This window comes from Pelodiscus sinensis, chromosome 4 (genome assembly GCF_049634645.1).
Source record: "Pelodiscus sinensis isolate JC-2024 chromosome 4, ASM4963464v1, whole genome shotgun sequence".
In the NCBI taxonomy this organism is placed as follows: domain Eukaryota; kingdom Metazoa; phylum Chordata; order Testudines; family Trionychidae; genus Pelodiscus; species Pelodiscus sinensis.
Window position 1 is genome coordinate 114,513,249 of NC_134714.1, and position 20,678 is coordinate 114,533,926.

The 20,678-nt window shown below is 41.4% G+C and overlaps 1 protein-coding gene across 4 annotated transcripts in view; it reads left to right on the forward strand.

Annotated features, from left to right (window-relative positions):
• The window catches only part of CARS1 (cysteinyl-tRNA synthetase 1), a 55,795-nt gene that overhangs the window by 26,114 nt on the left and 9,003 nt on the right, over positions 1-20,678 (forward strand). For all 4 annotated transcript variants that reach the window (XM_006134900.4, XM_006134899.4, XM_025190597.2 and 1 more), the window contains 12 exons: positions 32-153; positions 3,569-3,681; positions 4,492-4,620; positions 5,828-5,957; positions 6,714-6,817; positions 9,769-9,866; positions 11,307-11,496; positions 12,272-12,340; positions 14,242-14,323; positions 18,080-18,160; positions 19,089-19,156; positions 20,579-20,638. In XM_006134900.4, coding sequence (XP_006134962.2) covers positions 32-153; positions 3,569-3,681; positions 4,492-4,620; positions 5,828-5,957; positions 6,714-6,817; positions 9,769-9,866; positions 11,307-11,496; positions 12,272-12,340; positions 14,242-14,323; positions 18,080-18,160; positions 19,089-19,156; positions 20,579-20,638 — 1,246 coding nt within the window. The remainder of the gene's footprint in view (positions 1-31; positions 154-3,568; positions 3,682-4,491; positions 4,621-5,827; positions 5,958-6,713; positions 6,818-9,768; positions 9,867-11,306; positions 11,497-12,271; positions 12,341-14,241; positions 14,324-18,079; positions 18,161-19,088; positions 19,157-20,578; positions 20,639-20,678) is intronic.

Genomic DNA, 20,678 nt, shown 5'->3' on the forward strand with positions numbered 1-20,678 from the left:
AGATTTTCTTAAATTCTTTTAAACCTTCTAGTTATGTTTCAAATGGGTCTGTCTACTTTGATACAATGAAGTTTGATGCCACTGAGAAACACTCCTATGCTAAGTTGGTTCCTGAAGCTGTAGGTGATCAGAAAGCTCTTCAGGAGGGTGAAGGTAATGAAATCAATATTCACTTCAGGTAGTCAACATACACAGCATCAGTCATTCCCATTGACTTGGTATAGGCCCATTAGCAAAGTGGAAACTTTATAGTCTCCACAGTGCACTTTTATTTTTGGATTTACGAATGAGTAGAGGTTTTGTTTTGTTTTTTTAACAAATTTCTGTCCCAAGTCCGGATAAGAAGTCACTCTCAAAAAAATGTTATGAATCAAAAATCTGAGGGGAAAGAGAAGGGGAAGAATCAGTTTGCATTAGGGATGTAAAATCCTGTTTAATTGACTGATTGAACACAGTGTTTAACTGGTTAACCGATTAAAGAGGGGGTTGATGAGGGTGCCACTCCAGTCTGGCTGTGCTAGAGTGCACCCTTCCCCTCCTCCGGCTCCTTCCCCCACGGTGCTATGGACAGCGGCTGCTCCGGCATGGCTGGGCCAGGGCTACCACCAAACAGTGGCTGCTCTGGCTGGGCTGGAGCACTCTTGACCCTTGGTGGGCCCCGCCGAGCTGGGGCAGCCTCCTGCCCATAGTGGGTGGGAAGCTGCATCAGTCTCCAATAGTTAACCAGAACCTGTAAACCCCATCTGTTGAGGGTTAACTGGTTAACCATTTACATCCCTAGTTTGCATCAGTCAAAACACTTCAATTTTAACTGCTTTTTCTATATTAAAAAAAATTATTCTATCTTACATTTTGAAAAGTCATTTTGAAATGGTAACCCAGAATCTTTCATTCTATGTTTCAGTGAGGTTTCCTCAATAACTATTAAACATTTATCCAACAATTTTGAGTTAAGAAATTTGTCTAAATTGACCCTTTCCTGCAAAAAAAATTTTTTTTTAAATGATCAGCATTTTTTGAAATAAGCACATTTAGTTGAACAATTCCTGATCAGCTCTGCAAATTAGCTTTTTTCCAATAGGGTTGGATCAATTCTTGTTACAGCTTGCCTCAAATGTAAATTGCTTCAAATGTAAATTGCTTTTATGTATCAAGAACAGTTATTTACCTTATGAATACTTGTGTTACTGTGCTTTTCTAAATAGGTGCAGCTCTCTTTTAATTAAACCTGTGGTGGAAGGTGATGCTAAAATTTGCTACAAAGCATGATACCTAAGAGCAATTTAATAATTTTATATTCAATGCAAGGTTTGAATGGTGTGCAAAAATTAGGATATGAGATCCCACATTGAATAATAAGGATAAAAAGGAATACTGAATAACCGTCTATTCAATGATTATAGCCCATCACCTGTGCTCTCTCCTGAATAAGACAGAGTTGCTGTGGAAAAAAATAATATATAATCATGTAATTGAATATCAGATTATAATGCATACACAAAAGAGCATTGAATTAAGGTTGTACTGGCAACCTTTATTCTGGCACTTTTTAACTTTTGACTTATTCATTTGTAATCTTAACATTTTTGGCAGGGAGGAGAGAAAGCGGTGCCAGGTACAGGCAGTCCCCGGGTTACGTACAAGATAGGGACTATAGGTTTGTTCTTAAGTTGAATTTGTATGTAAGTCGGAACTGGCTCCAGATTCAGCTGCTGCCACTGAAACTGACCAGGGGCTGACTACAGGAAGCCGGAGGCAGAGTTGCTCTGCCCCCAGCTTCCTGGAATCAGCCTGATCAGTTTCAACAGCTGCTGAATCTGGAGCACAGGACCAACCCGGCAGCACCCCAGCTGCTCTACCCGAGGCGTCCCGCAACAAAAGCCTGGTCTGCTCGAGGGGGGAGGGGGACACACTAGCTGCGCCCCCTCCCCCCCCCCCCCAGCAGACTAGGGAGACCGGAGCAAAGCCGCACAGGCGGAGGGACCCCGCTGCCCGTGCGGCTTTGCTCCTGTCTCCCTGGGGTGCTGGGGGGAGTTCCCCCCAGCACACCAGGGAGACCCGAGCAAAGCCGCACAGGTGGAGGGACCCTGCCGCCTATGTGGCTTTGATCCTTTGCCCCCGAGCAAAGCCGCACAGGCGGCAGGATGCCGCCTGTGCGGCTTTGCTCGGGTGTCCCTGGTCTGCTGGGGGGTCCAGCGACTTTGCTGGACCCCCCCAGGAGACCAGGGAGACAGGGAGAAGCTTTTCTCGCCCCGGAGGACATGGGTGGCGACCCACCGCTCGTGAGCTCCGAGGCGAGAAAAGCCCCGTTCGTAAGTGTGGATCCGACATAAGTCGGATCCGCGTAAGTCGGGGACTGTCTGTAGTTATGCATGCTGAGAGAGTGTGTCAGTCAAATCACGTACTACAGGCCTTAAGAAGCTTCACAACTGACGCGTTTGTTGATAAATTTCAGAGGGGTAGCCATGTTAGTCTGTAACTGGAAAAACTTAAAAACCAACTAATAGTCTTGCAGCACCTTAGAGACTAACAAAAAAATATAGGTTGTATCATGTGCTTTCATGGGCACAACCCACTTCTTCAGATGAATAAGTTTAACAGGTCCAGTTTTCAATTAAATAGCACCGAGAGGCGATGTGGGGGAAGAGGAGGAAAAAGAAGAAAAGAGGGGAAAATTGTCAATTAGAGTGTCCATGCTAAATGAAGCTGATAAGAATACTTAGTACCCACCTTAAGAATAGTGATAGAAATGTAGCCGTGTTAGTCTGGTGTAGCTGAAACAAAATACAGGACTATGTAGCACTTGAAAGACTAACAAGATGGTTTATTAGATGATGAGCTTTCGTGGGCCAGACCCACTTCCTCAGATCAAATAGTGGAAGAAAATAGTCACAACCATATATACCAAAGGATACAATTAATTTTTAATTGTATCCTTTGGTATATATGGTTGTGACTATTTTCTTCCACTATTTGATCTGAGGAAGTGGGTCTGGCCCACGAAAGCTCATCATCTAATAAACCATCTTGTTAGTCTTTAAAGTGCTACGTAGTCCTGTACCCACTTTAAGTACCTTTGTTTGTTTTTATATGTCATTAGGATGTGGAATGTAGCAGACCATCCAGCAAATGTCTTTGTTTAGACTTCTATTGTAGGAATCAAACTTACAAATGAAATTAAGTTCTGTAGCTTCCCTGTCGAGCTGGCTTTTGAAATTGGTTTGAAATAATAAGATGACTGTGAGATCCATTAATGAGTGCCCAGGCAAGTTAAAATGTTCCCCAACAGGTTTCTGTGTGTTGCGTTTTCGGATATCTGATTTGTGTCCATTAATTCTTTCTCATATAATTTAATTTAATTTAAGGTGCTGCAAGACTATTTGTTTTTTAACCTTTGTTGGTAGTCTCAGGAGAGACTAAGGATTAGTCAGGAACCAAAGGATTACAATTGTCAGTTGTAAATTTTAGTGAGATTTTTTTTTTTAATTGAAATACATCAGAGCCAGGAGTAGGTAAAGCTAATGTTTCAAGAAAGTGTAAATATTTACAATGTTTTCTCCATTGACAGGTGACCTGAGTATCTCGGCTGAACGCTTGAGTGAGAAACGTTCACCAAATGATTTTGCTTTGTGGAAATCCTCTAAACCAGGAGAGCCCTCCTGGGACTCTCCTTGGGGAAAGGTAAAGATCTGTGTGTTTCAACTGCAAACATAATACATAAGCCAATCATTCTACAATTTATGGACAGCATCTGTATTAATGTTTACAACAAATGATACAGCCTCATCTTGAATATAAGGAAATGTTCATTGGAATAATATTTTGCTCAGTGGCATTGAGCAAAATAGCAAAGTAGCATTCTTTTAATAAAATGCTATACAGTATAGTTATCCAGTTGTTAGTCATTTCTCAAATAGAAGTTTATGTGCAAAGATTTTGTCCATTACATCAGTATTATCAATGTAATTCTAGACATGGGGATCTGTCATGTCCACTTTCCCATTATCTCTCTCACTATTAACCTCCTAAAGTTTCTGTTCAGTGTTCAAATTAAAATGTCTGTTGGAATGAATGGGGAGAAGGTTGCACTCATTTAAAAGTAGTTTGTATAAACAACTTTAAGGGTCCCAAGCCTTATAACTCCTAGAATAAATGCATATTTTCCAATATCATTACCTGAATGCCATACTTAATTTTCAAAGTATTAGAGGGGAAGGATTGTGTTCTGTATCTATCTGCTCATAGTTATTACAGCTTGGGAGATCTTGAAATTCAACACTATTCTTGTATCCTACCAAGGATGAGAATTAAAAATCTATTCTTCCTCATACATCTGTGGGTCATTTTAATTTATTTATATTTATTAGTGGACAAATGAATGATTCAGAAAGCAGTTTCTATTTAGAAGGGTTTCTTTTAAAATCAAAAAACAAACAAAAAATCCACGAAATATTTAACCTGTATTGAAGTAACTTGTTTATCTGTAATCAGGGCCGTCCAGGTTGGCACATTGAATGTTCTGCTATGGCTGGATCCATTCTGGGAGAGTCGATGGACATTCATGGAGGGGGATTTGATCTTCGGTTCCCACATCATGATAATGAATTGGCACAGTCTGAGGTAGTGATGTAATCAACATCTTTCTTTAGTTTCTCTTGCATAAGAGTTTTTATATTTGACTGAAACTTAAAAAAAAAATCCACTAACACCAAACTCTTAAGATGCCATTCTCTTAGCTGGTGACTATCAACAAAATAGTTAATTTGATCATATACAAAGTGATCTTCAAGGCACAAATTTAAAAAGTAGTTACTAGAATTTTTTTATTTTTTTCTGACTTTCTCTCTGATTACTATAATCTTGGGTATTATTTATAACTACAGGCAGTCCCCGACTTACGCGGATCCGACTTATGTTGGATCCGCAGTTACGAATGGGGCTTTTCTCGCCCCGGAGGACACGGACTGCGGGACCTCGCGGTCCCACCGCCCGTGTACTCCGGGGCGAGAAAAGCTGCTCCGCGTCTCCCTGGTCTGCAGACCAGGAAGACGCGAAGCAAAGCCGCGGAAGGGCTCAGGCAGCGGGGCAGCCCAGGTGCGCCTGGGCTGTCCCGCTGCCGGCTTCCCCCGAGGCTTTGCAAAGCCGCGGAGGGGCTGGGGCTGCAGGGCAGCCCAGGCACGCCTGAGCTGCCCCAGCCCCTCCACGGCTTTGCAAAGCCTTGGGGGAAGCTGGCAGCAGGACAGCCCAGGCGCGCCTGGGCTGCCCGGCTGCCCGAGCCCCTCCGCGGCTTTGCAAAGCATCGGGGGAAGCCGGCAGCGGGACAGCCCAGAAGTGCCTGGGCTGCCCCGCTGCCCGAACCCCTCCGCAGTTTTGCTCCTCGTCTTCCTGGAGACCCCCCAGCAGACCAGGGAGACACGGAGCAAAGCTGGGGAGGATGCGGGCGGGACCGCAGCGCATCTCCGCTGTCCCGCCGTCCTGGTTTCCCTGGTCTGCTAGGGGGCACAGCTAGTGCGCCCCCCAGCAGACCAGGCTTTTCTTGCCTGGGGTAGAGCAGCTGGGGCTGCTGGGTTGGTCCTGCAGCGCTGCTCCTCGGCGCTACTGGACCAACCGGGCAGCACCCCAGCTGCTCTTCCCCAGGTGTCCCCAAGTCAGCCGCTGCTTAAACTGATCAGCGGCTGACTACAGGAAGCCCGAGGCAGAGTTGCTTGGATTTTGTTACAGAGAATAGGTTTCTGAACAGGAAAAAAAAATGTGTGTGGTATGTGCACATATGTGTTTAAAAAAAAAATCCAAAAACTGACCCTTTCTGTTTGTGGTTTTGCTGCAGGCATATTTTGAAAATGATCACTGGGTACGATATTTTTTGCATACTGGTCATTTAACGATTGCTGGCTGTAAAATGTCTAAATCTTTAAAAAACTTCATTACTATCAAAGATGCACTGAAGAAACATACAGGTAAAATCTTATTTATGGAAGAAACTCTTTTATGAAGTTTGTAAAATATATTTTAAAGACAATTAAGTCAGGAAAAGTAGCAATTTAAAAAAAGTTATAAATTGAATGTTATTTCTTTTGTACATTTCCTGATTAAAAATCAGATTTGACACACTTGGGTTATTTTAGGTTAGTTGTTGCTGGGGCTTTTTGTAATTGAATTTATGCTTTACAGTATTTTTTTATTATATAGTATAGTAATGTATGGGGGAAAGCATTGGAATACTCACTTGATTTTGCTTGTAAAAGGATGGTTAGTTCAGCATTTAAGACATTAAATAGTCTAGGTATTGGTAGTCATGGATTCAAGTCCCTACTCCACCTCGTAATTCCCATGTGATCTAGGGCAAGTCTCTTATGTCCAGATTTTTCCAATGTGTTTTACCTCTTAAAAATGTAGGATTTTTAAAAGGCCTTTGAAAATCCCACTAGACACCTATCCACTTCTTTCTGCTTCTGAATACCTTTATAGATACGGCCCTTAGATTCTCTGTGCCTTAGTTCTACATCTGTGAAGTGGAAACAGTAGTATTTCCCTACCTCACAGTGATTTGGTAAGAATAAGCACATTAAAGACAGCAAGGTGCTAAGATACTATCATTCTGGGGACCATATACATGTAGTATATTTTTCTACATTTCTGCTTATAGTATATTTATATAAGTATACCATATAAATGTAGTATACTTCACATCTTCATTTTAAAATTCCTAATAGCACGACAATTACGGCTGGCTTTCCTGATGCACTCTTGGAAGGATACCCTGGATTATTCAAACAACACCATGGAATCAGCTATTCAGTATGAGAAGTTCCTGAATGTAAGCAAAGTTTTTTTTTTTCATCTTCCTTACTTTATAAACTTTGTGCTATTAGATACCCCAATAATGCAAACCAGTCTCAAAAGGAGCTAAGTACACTCAATTCCTTTGAATTCAGTGGAAACTGAGAGTTCCTAACACTTCTCAGGTTGTATTCAGTATCTTACACGACAGAGCCCATTTTTGTATTACAGGCAGTCCCCGAGTTACGCGGATCCGACTTATGTCGGATCCGCAGTTACGAACGGGGCTTTTCTCGCCCCGGAGGACGGGAGCGGCGGGACGCCCAGATGCGCCGTGGTCCGCCGCCCCCGTCCTCCAGGGCGAGAAAAGCTGCTCCCCATCTCTCTGGTCTGCAGGGAGACGGGGAGCAAAGCCTTGAAGCACGCCCGTAGCGGGACAGCCTGGGCGCGCTTGAGCTGTCCCCCTGCGGGCGTGCTCCGCGGCTTTGCTCCCCGTCTCCCGACCAGCAGACCAGGGAGACGGAGAGCAAAGCCTTGGAGCACGCCCGCAGCGGGACAGCCTGGGCGCGCTTGAGCTGTCCCCCTGCGGGCGTGCTCCGCGGCTTTGCTCCCCGTCTCCCGAGCAGCAGACCAGGGAGATGGGGAGCAAAGCCTCGGAGCACGCCCGCAGTGGGACAGCCGCGGCGCGCCTGGGCTGTCCCCCTGCGGGCGTGCTCCAAGGCTTTGCTCCCCGTCTCCCGAGCAGCAGACCAGGGTGACGGGGAGCAAAGCCGCGGAGCACGCCCGCAGGGGGACAGCCCAAGCGTGCCCGAGCTGTCCCGCTGCGGGCGTGCTCCAATGCTTTGCTCCCCGTCTCCCTGCAGACCAGGGTGACGGGGAGCAAAGCCTCGGAGCACGCCCGCAGGGGGACAGCTCAAGCGCGTCTGGGCTGTCCTGCTGCGGGCGTGCTCCGCGGCTTTGCTCCCCATCTCCCTGGTCTGACCCCAGACAAGGGAGATGGGGAGCAAAGCCTCGGAGCACGCCAGTAGTGGGACAGCCGCGGCGCGCCTGGACTGTCCCACTGTCTGCGTGCTCTGCGGCTTTGCTCCGCGTCTCCCAGGTCAGCAGACCAGGGAGACGGAGCAAAGCCGTGGAGGACTTGGGCGGTCCTGCCACCCCTGTCTCCCTGGTCTTCTGGAGGGGGCTGTGCAGCTAGTGCCCCCCCGCCAGCAGACCAGGCTTTTCTTGCCTACCCCTGGGGTAGAGCAGCTGGGGGCTGCCGGGTTGGTCCCACAGCTCCGCTCCGCTCCGGACCAACCCGGCAGCACCCCAGCTGCTCTGCCCCAGGCGTCCTGATTCAGCCACTGCTGGTCAGTTTCAGCAGCGGCTGAATCAGGACGCCTGGGGCAGAGCAGCTGGGGTGCTGCTGGGTTGCTCCAGTAGCGCCGAGGAGCCGCGCTACTGGAGCAACCCAGCAGCACCCCAGCTGCTCTGCCCCAGGTGTCCCCAAGTCAGCCGCTCCTGAAACTGACCAGCGGCTGACTACAGGAAGCCCGAGGCAGAGTTGCTCTGCCCCAGGCTTCCTGGGATCAGCCGCTGATCAGTTTCAGCAGTAGCTGACTTGGGGACGCCTGGATTTCTTAAGTTGAATCTGTATGTAAGTCAGAACTGGCGTCCAGATTCAGCCGCGGTTGAAACTGATCAGTTTCAGCAGCGGCTGATGCCAGTTCCGACTTACATACAGATTCAACTTAAGAACAAACCTACAGTCCCTATCTTGTACGTAACCTGGGGACTGCCTGTACTGTGATGAATGAGGTGGCTTTTTTATGTGCTATGTAAAACCTAAAGATTGATTTTAAGGGTGGTAGCACCATTATGCAGAGTTACTGCATTAAAGTTACAAATCATTCATGCAGCAATTTTAGATCCTTCATAATTATGCAGGCAGGCACACAAAACTAACCCAACAGAAATGTCATCTTAGTGAAATACACTAGCTATTACTTTTTTACATACATTTTGACATGTTTCCTTTTACACCCACGATACCTAAAGTAGTGGGAAATATGTGAAGAGATCATTAGCCATCCAGGTAGTGCAAGAGTCACATGTTTTGCTGAATATATGTGGCATCTTTCATTTAAAATAAATACTTAGTACAACTGCTCTTTGTCCCTACTTACTCACCTCTCAACATTTCCACATAGTTCTGCACATCAGAAATGTTGTCTTAAGTGAGTCCTGTTACTGAAATAAAAAGATTGGTGTATGTTAAGGCTGAGGTGCATTTGCAGAGCTATCTGGAAAAACCTCCATGACACCTGTGCACTGAGTGCAACTCAGATCACTCCAGTTAAGTCCTGCTTTTCACAAGTGATAACTTGACACTGTTTCATTTTTTAAAGAGTGCAATTAGATTTGGTCTATCAATTTCTACTAATGACAGTCAGTTTATTGTGGTGACAGGAAAAGCATTTAGCAATGCACCTTACCCACTACATCAATGCTAGAATGAATTGTAGGGAAATACACTGACAAGATTGTTACATGGACTCCAAGGTAAAAAGATCATAGTTTAAAGAAATTAAATTGCAGTGTTCTTAGTTAATGTCTAATATCATGTTGGTGTGTTCGGTCACAACCTAAACCAGTGTTTCTCAAAGTGGTCTGCAGATCCACTCTGAGAAGTCTGCTAACTGTCCGTTACGGTTTGTTTATTTACCAGTTCCGCAACCACGGAGCCTTGTGACTCCCATTGGCTCTAGTTTGCTGTTTGCAGCCAAGGGGAGCTGCAGGAAGCAGCGTGGCTTCCCTTGGGCACAAACGGCGAACCAAAGCCAATGGGAGCTGTCAGGGTCCATGGCTGAGGAGCCAGTAAATGAACAAACTGCAGTGGCCAGTTAGCACTTTGATAAACACTGACTAAGACAAAGCACAGCTTACTTTGTTATAGTAAACCTTGGCAGTGTCTGAGTTATGTTGATTTCAAACTGCATTCCTTTTTAGGAGTTCTTTTTAAATGTAAAGGATATCCTTCGGACTCCCACTGATTTGACAGACCAGTTTCAAAAATGGGAATTTCTGGAAACAGAGTTGAATAAAAGGTGAGTGACATACATTTAATTTCTGCATCAGTAGCCATTTATATATGTGCATACTTTGGGTTCATGTTTTTCTTAACTGGCATTTCCTTTTCTTGAAAAATATTTTACACTCCTATGGTGCCTTCCATTGATTACTTTACAAGCTGATTAATTTAATCTTGCAACAGCTATATGAGGTATTTTTCAGCATATCATACAGAAATTAACACATCACTTCTCTTGACATATTGAAAGGGGCGTATTGCACTGGTGTTTCAATTGTATCAGTAACATAATACTTTGAAATTGTAAAGTGCTGTGGGAAACTGACACAAATAAAAATTAAGTGATTTGCCCAAAATGAGAGAATAAAGATCAGAACTCAGAAGTTTCAGACTTTTAACCTTACCCTCAATCTAGTAAAAACAAAATAGAGATATTGGCATTATGGTCTCTTTCCCTTCAGCTAATCCTCTACATTTTAATGAAATCCCAGTTTACTCATGGTAATTTAAACATGCTGTGTGATTTGATTCTTCATTTTTAAAGTCAAAGCAACATATAGTTAAGTGTGTCTTTGGGAATTCCCAAAGTCTAACAGAGATGGCATTTAGTGTGATGCAGAGAAGGGATTAAACTACTGTTTACAGCAGGCAAGGTTTCCTGCTAGTTGATGAGGTCAGCATATAACAGTGAACTGGAATCTTCAGCACTGAATTTCCATCTGCAGTTGCATACATTTGGCATTGTACTGTGTAATAAAAATATTTTTCTCCTAGCTCCCCTGGAATCTTATAAGTCCTGGCTACGTTGTGTCCCCAGTGTTGGAAAGATGGGTACCTTTTTATCAGTAGCAGCTGGGTAAATTGACTGATGAATGGGGGGAAGTCAAAACAGAAAATGATGAGTAATGGAGAGTGAGAAAGTCAAGAACAAGACACACAGGAGGGAGAAAGAAGATAGGGATAGGAAAAACAGAAGTAATGGGAGAAGAGAGTATTTGCTTCCTCCACCTCTTTTCTTTCTCCTTTCCCTTTTCTTTCTCTCTGGAGTATATTATGGCCTTTGGATTTTTAAGTAAAGATAACTACAGGTTGAACTTCTCTAGTCTGAGACTTTGGTCCAGCAACATCCGTGGTCAGGCATCCTCGGGGACCCTGTGGGTGCTCCAAGGTTGGAGCATCTGGGGGGTCAGGAGGATGAGCTAACGTGGCAGCAGGACCACAGAGGTTGCTGGAACAGAGAGCTTAGGGTCCAGCGGCAGGCGGGTGGGCAGTGGCAGGGAGCCCAGTGGCAGGAAGCAGCAGAGCTGGAGCACCCCCAGCTCCGCTAGTCCGCCTTTAATCCACCCTTTAATCCATTCATCAGTTAAACAATATATTTAACCAGTTAACTAGTTAAACAGAATTTTACATCCCTGATGAGGATATAAATTGTAAACTTGTCTTTTCCCTGATTTAGCTTTTACGACAAGAAGGCAGCAATTCATGAAGCGCTGTGTGACAACATTGACACTCGCACTGTCTTGGAAGAAATGCGATCTTTAGTCAGTCAGAGTAACTCCTATATTGCTGCTAAGAAAACTGCCAGACAAATGCCAAATAGATTGCTGCTAGAAAATATTAGCTCTTATCTCTCTCAGATGCTAAAGGTAAGTGATAATGAAATTTTACATTAAATTAAAAAATATATTTATCCTAACACTACCCAGCTACTACAGCAATGTTTTCCAAACATGTATGCATCAGTATAGTTATTCTTTAGATATTGCAAGATTGTAAAAAGCCAGTTGCTTAAAAGCAAAATCATAACATTTGGTGTATTGGGGGTAAAAAAACTACAGTTCTTTATCAGAAAGAGGCAGCAAGTGGGGAGGAAGGAGAGAGAGTGATTCAAAGTGGCAGCGCTGCATGGAGCCCCATGGAGCCACGTGGCACTGCCACTTTGAAACACTGTGGCGAACACAGGGCCACTAGGGAACTACTTGAGTTTCCCACTGGCCCTGTGCTCCCAACAGCACTTTTGCCTTGGACGTGTGGCAACAGCCCTGGGGTTGTTGCTACACTTCAAAGGCAGCAGTGCCCTTATTGACTAATTGAGTAGTCAGTGCAAATAGGATCAATTATTCGATTAGCTAACTAATTGAAATTTTACATCCCTAGTGTATGGCAGGAAAAAAAAACGTACATGGAAAATTATATAGTGAACAAAGTAAAGTTGTGCAATCAACATCACTAAGGCAACATTTGACTGTCAACTATTTAGAATGCTTTAAAAATAAAGAACAATCTCCTAGCAAGATGCTTGAATATTGACTACTAGATGAACTGGGTGGCCTCTTCAAATGTCAGGATGTCTGATTTTAGTTAGCCTCCAGATATCTTCTGTTGAATCAGTGTGTCTTTAATTTTCTTTTCCTTCACTAGATATTTGGTGCCATAGAAAGTGATGAAGCTATTGGATTCCCTGTTGGAGGAAATGGCCAAAACATAAATGTAAGTGGGAAACTGAGTGCATCCTACTAACTCATTCTGTATCTGTTTATAGCCCCTTGAAAGATTAGATTTAGAAAAACAGTGTTATAGGGCCATATTCTGTTCTTGGTTACAGTGGTGTAAATCTGAAGTAATTTTATTGACTTGGATGGAGTTACTCCAGATTAACTGAGGTGTAAGAGAGAAGAATTTGGCAGAATTTTCATCTTCATTTTAATGACAGTCAAATACTGCTGCTACTATAAAAATAAATAAATCCCTAAGACCCTACCCTTCCTTCCCACACACCTTTATCTTGTCATGAGGTTAGGCAAGAGAAAACAACACCGATTACATACCGTACCTACTATCTCATTACAACTACTAAATAGATAATATTTTTACAGAATTAGGGCTCATTGAAGTGCACCTAAACTAGCAGGAAGGCAATTGGATGGATATTGATTCTGAATTCAGTCTCACTTTCTGATTTCTTTGTAAGCCGTAATGGTTATTTAATGGATAGTTAAAGGACCTATATTTATCTGGTTTCTGCTTTGCTGCTATTTTTTGGGGGAGGAGGGAGCGTGAGGGTTTCTCAAAAATCAAAAAGGGGGCGTGATGCCGAAAAGTTTGGGAACCACTGTGCTAGATGAACAGAACTATGCTACCTATAGTACTACTGCAATAAGCTATTTCTGTAGAGAGCAATTAGGACACATCTCCTGGGGGACTCTGAAGTTCTGTCATGTAGGAGCAATCTTTGGAGGGGAATAGGAAGGTAGCACTCAGGAATGAGGGGAGGCCAATGATTTTGGTCTCTGTACAGAAGCAAAGTCTAACCTGCTAAATGGTACTCTTTCAAGTGGTTTTTTTTGTTTGTTTTTTTTTAATTTAGCACAACATCTGATGCCAGAATTTGGAAACATGGTTACATGAGACCATTCAGATTTAAGTGCAATACATTTAGAAAGGTATTTTCTGTTTTCCCCCAAAGAATGGTGATGAAAACATTCACAGAATAATCTGTGTACAGTATAGCAAAACAAAACTACACAGCCCATGTAACCTATCATGAAAAAAAACTTCCTTTGTTAGAGGTGAGGCAGATGAATGAATAACCAGACTGTGTCTCTGTCTATCTAGGTATTTAGTGTAGTACTGGGTGCCCATTATTGCAGTGGACTAAATAAGCTTTTACTAGGCATTCTATACCTTTTTTCTCTTTTTTCTGGACTGTAGAGGCAAGAGAGCTGTTTGAAGAAAATGGTACTATTCTGTATCAAAAATCATAAATATTGGACTTCTAATTTAGTTCCGAATTAGCAAACACTGTTATCTCAAATTACACCAGATAAGCCAGGCCTTGTTACTAATCTTTCATGGGCTTACTTATTTTTTAAAAAGTCCTCACAATGATTAGAGCTAAATGTGCCTTGCAGAAGGACTGGCATTAGTGTGGAACAACAAACAAAATCTTTCAATGTTAAAGTAATGCCGCCAAGGTTAGTAGGCATCAAATGAGCTGATCGTGGAGGGAGTTTTAACATTTGTTTGTAAAATCCACATAATTCTTCTTATCTCTTCTTTTGTAAATAAGCACTCTGGAGATTTTAAATATGAAAAATGATGTCACAGCCAAGCACACATGAACAAGTCTATAGTTAATTTTGTAAAGAAATAGACTTTTATTTCCAGCAGCCATTATATTATTGACTTGATTTTCACAGTCTCTTCCTTTAAATTAGTTACTTTCCTTGAATCTTTTGGCAGTTGCACCTCAAGTTTTTTTTGTTCTTTTTAGCAAAGTTATCCAACTGAAAGTTCTTAGTTACTTTATTTGGAGCCTGTTGAAGTCACTGGGAGTCTTTTAATTGATTTCAGTCTAAATTTACTAATCACAGAAATATTTTGTTCTATAGCTTGAGACTACAGTGATGCCATATCTACAAGTGTTGTCTGATTTCAGAGAAGGCGTGCGACAAATTGCCAGAGAAAAGAAAGGTAAGGGTTAATGTAGCTTTTTTAGTATCTGATTTACATAAATAGCATGTCTGCTTTTAAAGTAAAAATGTCATATTTATTTGAACATATGTATACAAAAGTAAACCAAAGTTAGTTTGAATCTTTAAATCTTTACCATGTGTCCTTTTAATTATGATTATCTTTTTCTGATGCTTCTGAAGTTTGTCAGGTTAACTGTTGTTAAAAGTATTCAGAATTTCATATCATTGGAAGGGGGGAGGCACAGGGAGTATGAATTTTCTGTTTCCTGCAATGCGCTAGTGATGGCAAATGTAAAAGAAGATGCAGTTCCTGCCCTACAGGGGGCTTGTACATTCTCAAAAGTGAAAATAGTAATTATTCCTTTTATTGGAACTATCAACCTGTTTGACTACAAATAGGCTAAGTTGTTTCTTTGTTGTTAGATACCACAGTTTGATTGCAAATCCCCAGATAGTATTTCTTTGGCATATTCATAAGGGAGTTTGCTGGAGGTTGTTGCAGACTTTTTTTTCTTCTCTTTAGAAGCTTTGCTGCTTCTTTCTATGTTGGCCTCTGAGCTGTGTTGTGTTATAAATGCTAGTCTATTAATCTCTCTTTGCTTTTCACATGTTGATGAGGTCCTAATGGATTTCTTGTTATTCTGTGTACTGTTCCCCAAGGGTTTTATGCATCTTCAATGTATATTTGATACCTATTTTCTTAAAACTAATTTTATGACTGAGAGCGAGCTTTGAAAACAAAATGGGAAATATGTTGATTGTTTTTTTTAATAAAATGGTTTGGATTGAGTAGATTGATAAAAGCTAGCAAGGAAGTTGAACTGTAATTGTTACCATACTGGAACATATTAGCCAGAACACACAGAATAACTATCTGACAAGCACAAAATGCTTCCAATAATGTGATTATTCTGATATAATCAACAAACTTATGTTGGTCTAGTTGATCTTAGTCTTAATGATTTTAAAGGTTATATGTTTTAATTTTGAATTTTTTGAAGTTGTAGATCTTCAGTTCAGAATGTGAGTTTGAGTTCCTTTTACTATTTAAAACGTACATCAAATTTATTTTTCTTTATGCAAAAAATCTCTGCAGTTAATGTCATCTGATTAATAGGAGAACAGTTTGAATATTTAGGGGCTGCTAGTAGTAGATTTTCTGGAGAAGAAACCCAGTTCTGGAACTCATTTAATTTTCTGCTGATCCACCAGAACTCAGATTTGTGTACCATATAAGTATGGGAACTTCTGTGTGAAAATACGTCTCTTCAAATTAGTGGTTGGAAATATTGCCTCCAAATTTATGCTTTTATTTGAGGTAGTTGTAAATTAAGGGAATTTTTTTATAGCCAATTGCTGGCAAGATAATGTTAAATATAAATAATTGTGTTCTAATTTTTAAAGGCCCCAGAGACTTATGCTATGGGTATGAGTCTTTTAAAGGTAACTTTTTTACCAATAACACAATCCACAAATCATTCCATAACTCAAGCACATGTAATCTGGGAATCTTTTAAGAAGACCAGATGGAGCTATAACAAAGTGTGTATTCAAACATTATTGAATAAACTCTGTCTTCAACCAAAATGGCCTAATCATAGGCCATTCAAACCTTATGGCTGTGTCTACATTGGCGCGATCTTGTGCAAAAGCGGCTTCTTTTGTGCAAAAACTTGCTGCCTGTCTACACTGGCCACAAGTTCTTGCGCAAGAACACTAACATTCTAATGTATGAAATCAGTGTTTCTTGCGCAAGAACTATGATGCTCCCGCTCAGGAATAAGCCCTCTTGTGCAACTGTTCTTGCACAAGAGGCCAGTGTAGACAGGCAACATGAATTTCTTGCGCAAGAAAGCCCTATGGTTAAAATGGCCATCAGAGCTTTCTTGCGCAAGAGAACATCTACACTGGCATGGATGCTCTTGCGCAAAAGCACATCTCTTGTGCAAATGCACATGCCAATGTAGATGCTCTCTTCTGGAAGAGTTTTTGCACAAGAACTCTTCCGCAAAAGAGTTCTTATGCAAGATCATGCCAGTGTAGACGTAGCGATTATGCGAATAAAAGTCTTTATTCACATAATGTTTGGGACTAGTGGACAGCTGAATCTGAAGCCTGCATTATTCATTCTAAGTGGAGTCTTGATTAACCTGTGAATGTTTCTATTGATGATGATAAATGAAGAAAGAAAAATACCCCTGATGTTTGCTAGGTGTACAGTGGGCAGAAATGACTCTAAGTAAAATGCTTTTTATAATTTGTCAATGTGTCAGGTAACTTAATATCATGCACCTTTAGGTTTTATTTCAGTACTCGTGCAACCGCAAAAGTTCCTGTATTTCTGCCTCTTGCACCATTCACATTATTGCAGATTTGCTGATCTAACACAGGGGTTCTTAGTGCTAGAGAATAATTTTCTACTGAAGCAAAACATTTTATGCAAATGTTTTCAAACACCATTGACTCTTGCATCACTTGCTTTTGTTTCTCAGTATATGCATGTAGCTTTTTCCTCTCTTTGCTTATGTCTTTGAACAGTACCTATTTTTGCATGAGTGATAAATCTTGAGACCCTGATCACTTCTGGCTATTGACAGCCAATGGCACATCACATCAGCAAGAATAAAATGATAGTTATGCCAATTACCAATTCCGTAAAATCACATTCTCCTAAAATTTGTCAATGTTTCTGCAAGTGACTATCTTGAATGGATAAAGAACAGAACAGCACGTTGGGAAAGATTTTTCCATAGAAATGGCAAATGCCAATGTTTTTAGTTAGCATAGTTTTGAGAATGTATCTTTCCAATATCACACAGCTTCTCCACTGTTTGGTTGTGTGTAGGTGGGATAGATGTTGTGATGCAGCAGGGACTTGGTTCCTGATTTTGCCTGTTGGAAATCCTCAGGCAACATGTAGGTGGATTGGCACTTCCCTGTATGCCCTGGCAGGGTTCACAGGATTTAAGGCCAGAAAGGATCATTCTAATGATTTAGTTTAATCTTCTACATAGCACAGGATAGGGTTCCAGCCAGCAGTTTCTGCATCAAGCCTGTACCTTCTGTTTGAGCTATTCTTTATCTTTTTAAAGAGATAGCCAGTCTTGATTTAAAGACTTCAAGTGATGGAGATTTCTAGATACATTGCATCTTTTGATAGCTTTGTGTCATTGGGACATCTGTTTTGTTTTGTTTTGTTTTGCAGTCCAGTTGTGTTACAAAAGCAGGGACAAACACAACACTTGTCGTTCCACGAGGAGTAACGGTAGTTCGGAATAGGAAGCCTAATCCGAACTACCTAGTCCATGCCGCGTGTAGCCGTGGGCACGGAGTCCGAACTAGCGGACATTTAAAAATGTCGGCGCCCGGCAAGATGCAAATGAAGTCCGGGAAATTCAAATCCCGGGCTTCATTTGCAACTTCAGTTGCCTACATTAACCACCCTAGTTCGAACTAGGGTGGTAGTGTAGACATACCCTCAGAGTTTGATGTGTGGAGTGGGTGGTTGGTTTGTTTGTTTGTTTTGGCGTCTCACTTGTATGCAGCCCCCAGCTGATTTTACTGTGGATCAGCAGCCTCTGACCCAAAAAAGGTTCCCCACCTCTGATCTCTTACTTTGAAAGAAAGCAAGAAAGAAAGCTGATCTAGCTACAGTAATTTCTTACTTGCATTAAATAACTACATAGCAGTATGGAAGAGAAGTACATTTTTATTTTAAATTTGTCAGAACTTTGAATTTTTCTGTGCATTGTAGTAACTGAAGCACTGCAGTTGAGTGATGCACTTCGAGATGACATTCTTCCTGAGCTTGGAGTTCGATTTGAAGATCATGAAGGTAACAAATTGTATTGTAAATTGTAGCTATTGCTAAAATCTGGTGAATTATTTTCTTAAGGTATTGAAAAATTTCCGTATGATCAAGAATAATTAGGAATCATTGTCAAATTTACTGAATGCACAGAGCTTTCACAGTTTTAGTTTTTTTAATGTTTAAAGCATTCAGATAAAATGTACATTTGAATCTCTATGTATGGTGCATGGCTCTTTAGTCATTTCTAAATGGTCATTTGGAGACCGTGAATCATGCCTTGTCTACACTAACTCCTACTATCTATCTAAACCAGATGACTTCAGCTACACAAATAGCATAGCTGAATTCAATGTATTTAGTGCAGCATGTAAGGTCATCATGGGTTGCTCTCCTGTTGTCACCAGCTACTTTTTTCATCCTGGTGGAGTACCGGCAGTGATGAAAGTAGAGTGATTAGAGAACAATTTATTACATCTAAGCAGATGTGATGGCCGGTGGATCAATAGCTGCAGCATTATTAAATTAATGGAGATTACCTATCACTTAGAACTGGAAGGGACCTTGCAAGGTCATGGAGTCCAGTCCCCTGCCTTCACAGCAGGACCAAGTACCATCCCTGACAAATTTTTGCCCCAAATGGCCTCCACAAGGATTGAACTCATAACCCTGGGTTTAGCAGGCCAATGCTCAAACCACTGAGCTATCCTTCCCCTCCAAAGGAAAGCAGAGATTTCTCCCAACACTGGAGAATGTGGGCATCGATCCCATTACCTCTCGCATGCAAAGCGAGCGCTCTACCACTTGAGCTAATTCCCCTGCTGTTATCCCTGGCATAGTTGGAGACAAGCCCACTCTTAATACAATTTGAAAAGAAACTACAGAATGTGTGTTGAGAAAAATTCGTGGTACCAGACATGTAAGTGTTTGTGTTTGTTTTTCTTTGTTTCGCCAGGGCTATCAACTGTGGTCAAATTGGTGGACAGAGAAACTTTACTAAAAGAAAGAGAAGAAAAGAAAAAGGTTTTTGATTAGTTTAATTCTTTCACATTAAACTAGTTTGTGTATTATATTATTTTGCATATGTAAAGTAAAACATAATTATTAACGGGACATATTTCATCGCTGATTTGTGAGAGAAATGGCAATTTTAACACAAACAAAATGGGAAATAGTATATCCAAACAGATAGCAGAACTCAAGTGGCATTTGAGAAAAATAATTTAAGATAACTGCTTGAAAGCATGTTATAGGGAATTTAAATATTTTTTCAAGTTTCAGAAGTCTTTATGCAGTTATGATGTGCTGGGCATGGATTATTTATGCTTTTGTCTCCATGGTAGAAAAATGCCCGTGAGTAAATTATTCTGTCATATTTGTAAAGTAAAGGTAAATATTTCCATATAATTGGACAATATTGGACACCTGCAGATGAAAAAATTTTGACTCTGGCAAAAAATCATCAACTGAAAGTTTTTAGCAAAAAATCTGAACCTTTTGATCAGGAAATATCAGTGCTGCATGGGAATTAAAGTTCAAGTGCTTTTTGTGCCCTCCTCTTCTTCTTTCTGTGGGCAGGGCTCTCAGGCTAGACTACATCTTGACTGCGGAAGTACACTCACTACTAAAAGAATCTTTGGAGAATTTAGCAGTCAGACTCTAATATGTCTAAGCACATGTAAATAAGATTTTTCAGAGATTCATAACTTGGCCAAATTTGGACAGTTTTCTATAGAAATAGCAAAAGGTTCACTCCTAATATAAAAATAACTCTCCCAAATTTTGAACCCTTTTTTCAAAGTATGGAGGATTGTGCAGCACTAGAGTTTCTCAATCACAATTGTAAGGATTTATTTAACGTGGGCAAACAATGGCTGAAATACTTTTGTTGAAACTTCCTAAAAATATATCCAGCTCAGGCAGACAGCAGGCAGGAAGAAATTGAGTGTGAAGAGTTAGTTTGGTAAATATATAAGTAACTAAAAACAGAGGTCTTCTAATGGACTCATTCAGTAACCATAATTATAGATGGTGTTACCAGTTTTACCTACGATCAGATATGTAAAATGTATAGTTATTTAGCTTACATTATAATTTAGGCTTTCCTGATCCAGAATCCTTGGGACCTGACCAGTCCTGAACCAGGGAGTTTGCCAGACAAAGGGAGGCCAATGCTGGCCACTCTGTTGTCAGACTCCAGCCCTTGCCACTGAGCTCTGCTCCCAGCTGCTGGGCCAACTCTCTGGTCCGTCCTGCTGTACTTGTTTTTCCCTGAGAATGCTCCAACCCCAGAGCACCCACAGGATCTCAGATGATTCTGGAACACGGATGTTTCTACATCAGAGTCTTACACTGGAGAGGTTCAACCTGTAGGAAGAAATAACCTAATGCAATGGATTTAATTTTGATCTAAGTAATGCTGTTTTTCAAATTTACTTTTTATAGATTGAAGAGGAGAAAAAAAGAAAGAAAGAAGAGGCAGCTAGGAAAAAACAAGAACAGGAGGTAAATACTCAAATAAAAGTGGGCATTATGTTTTTGAAGA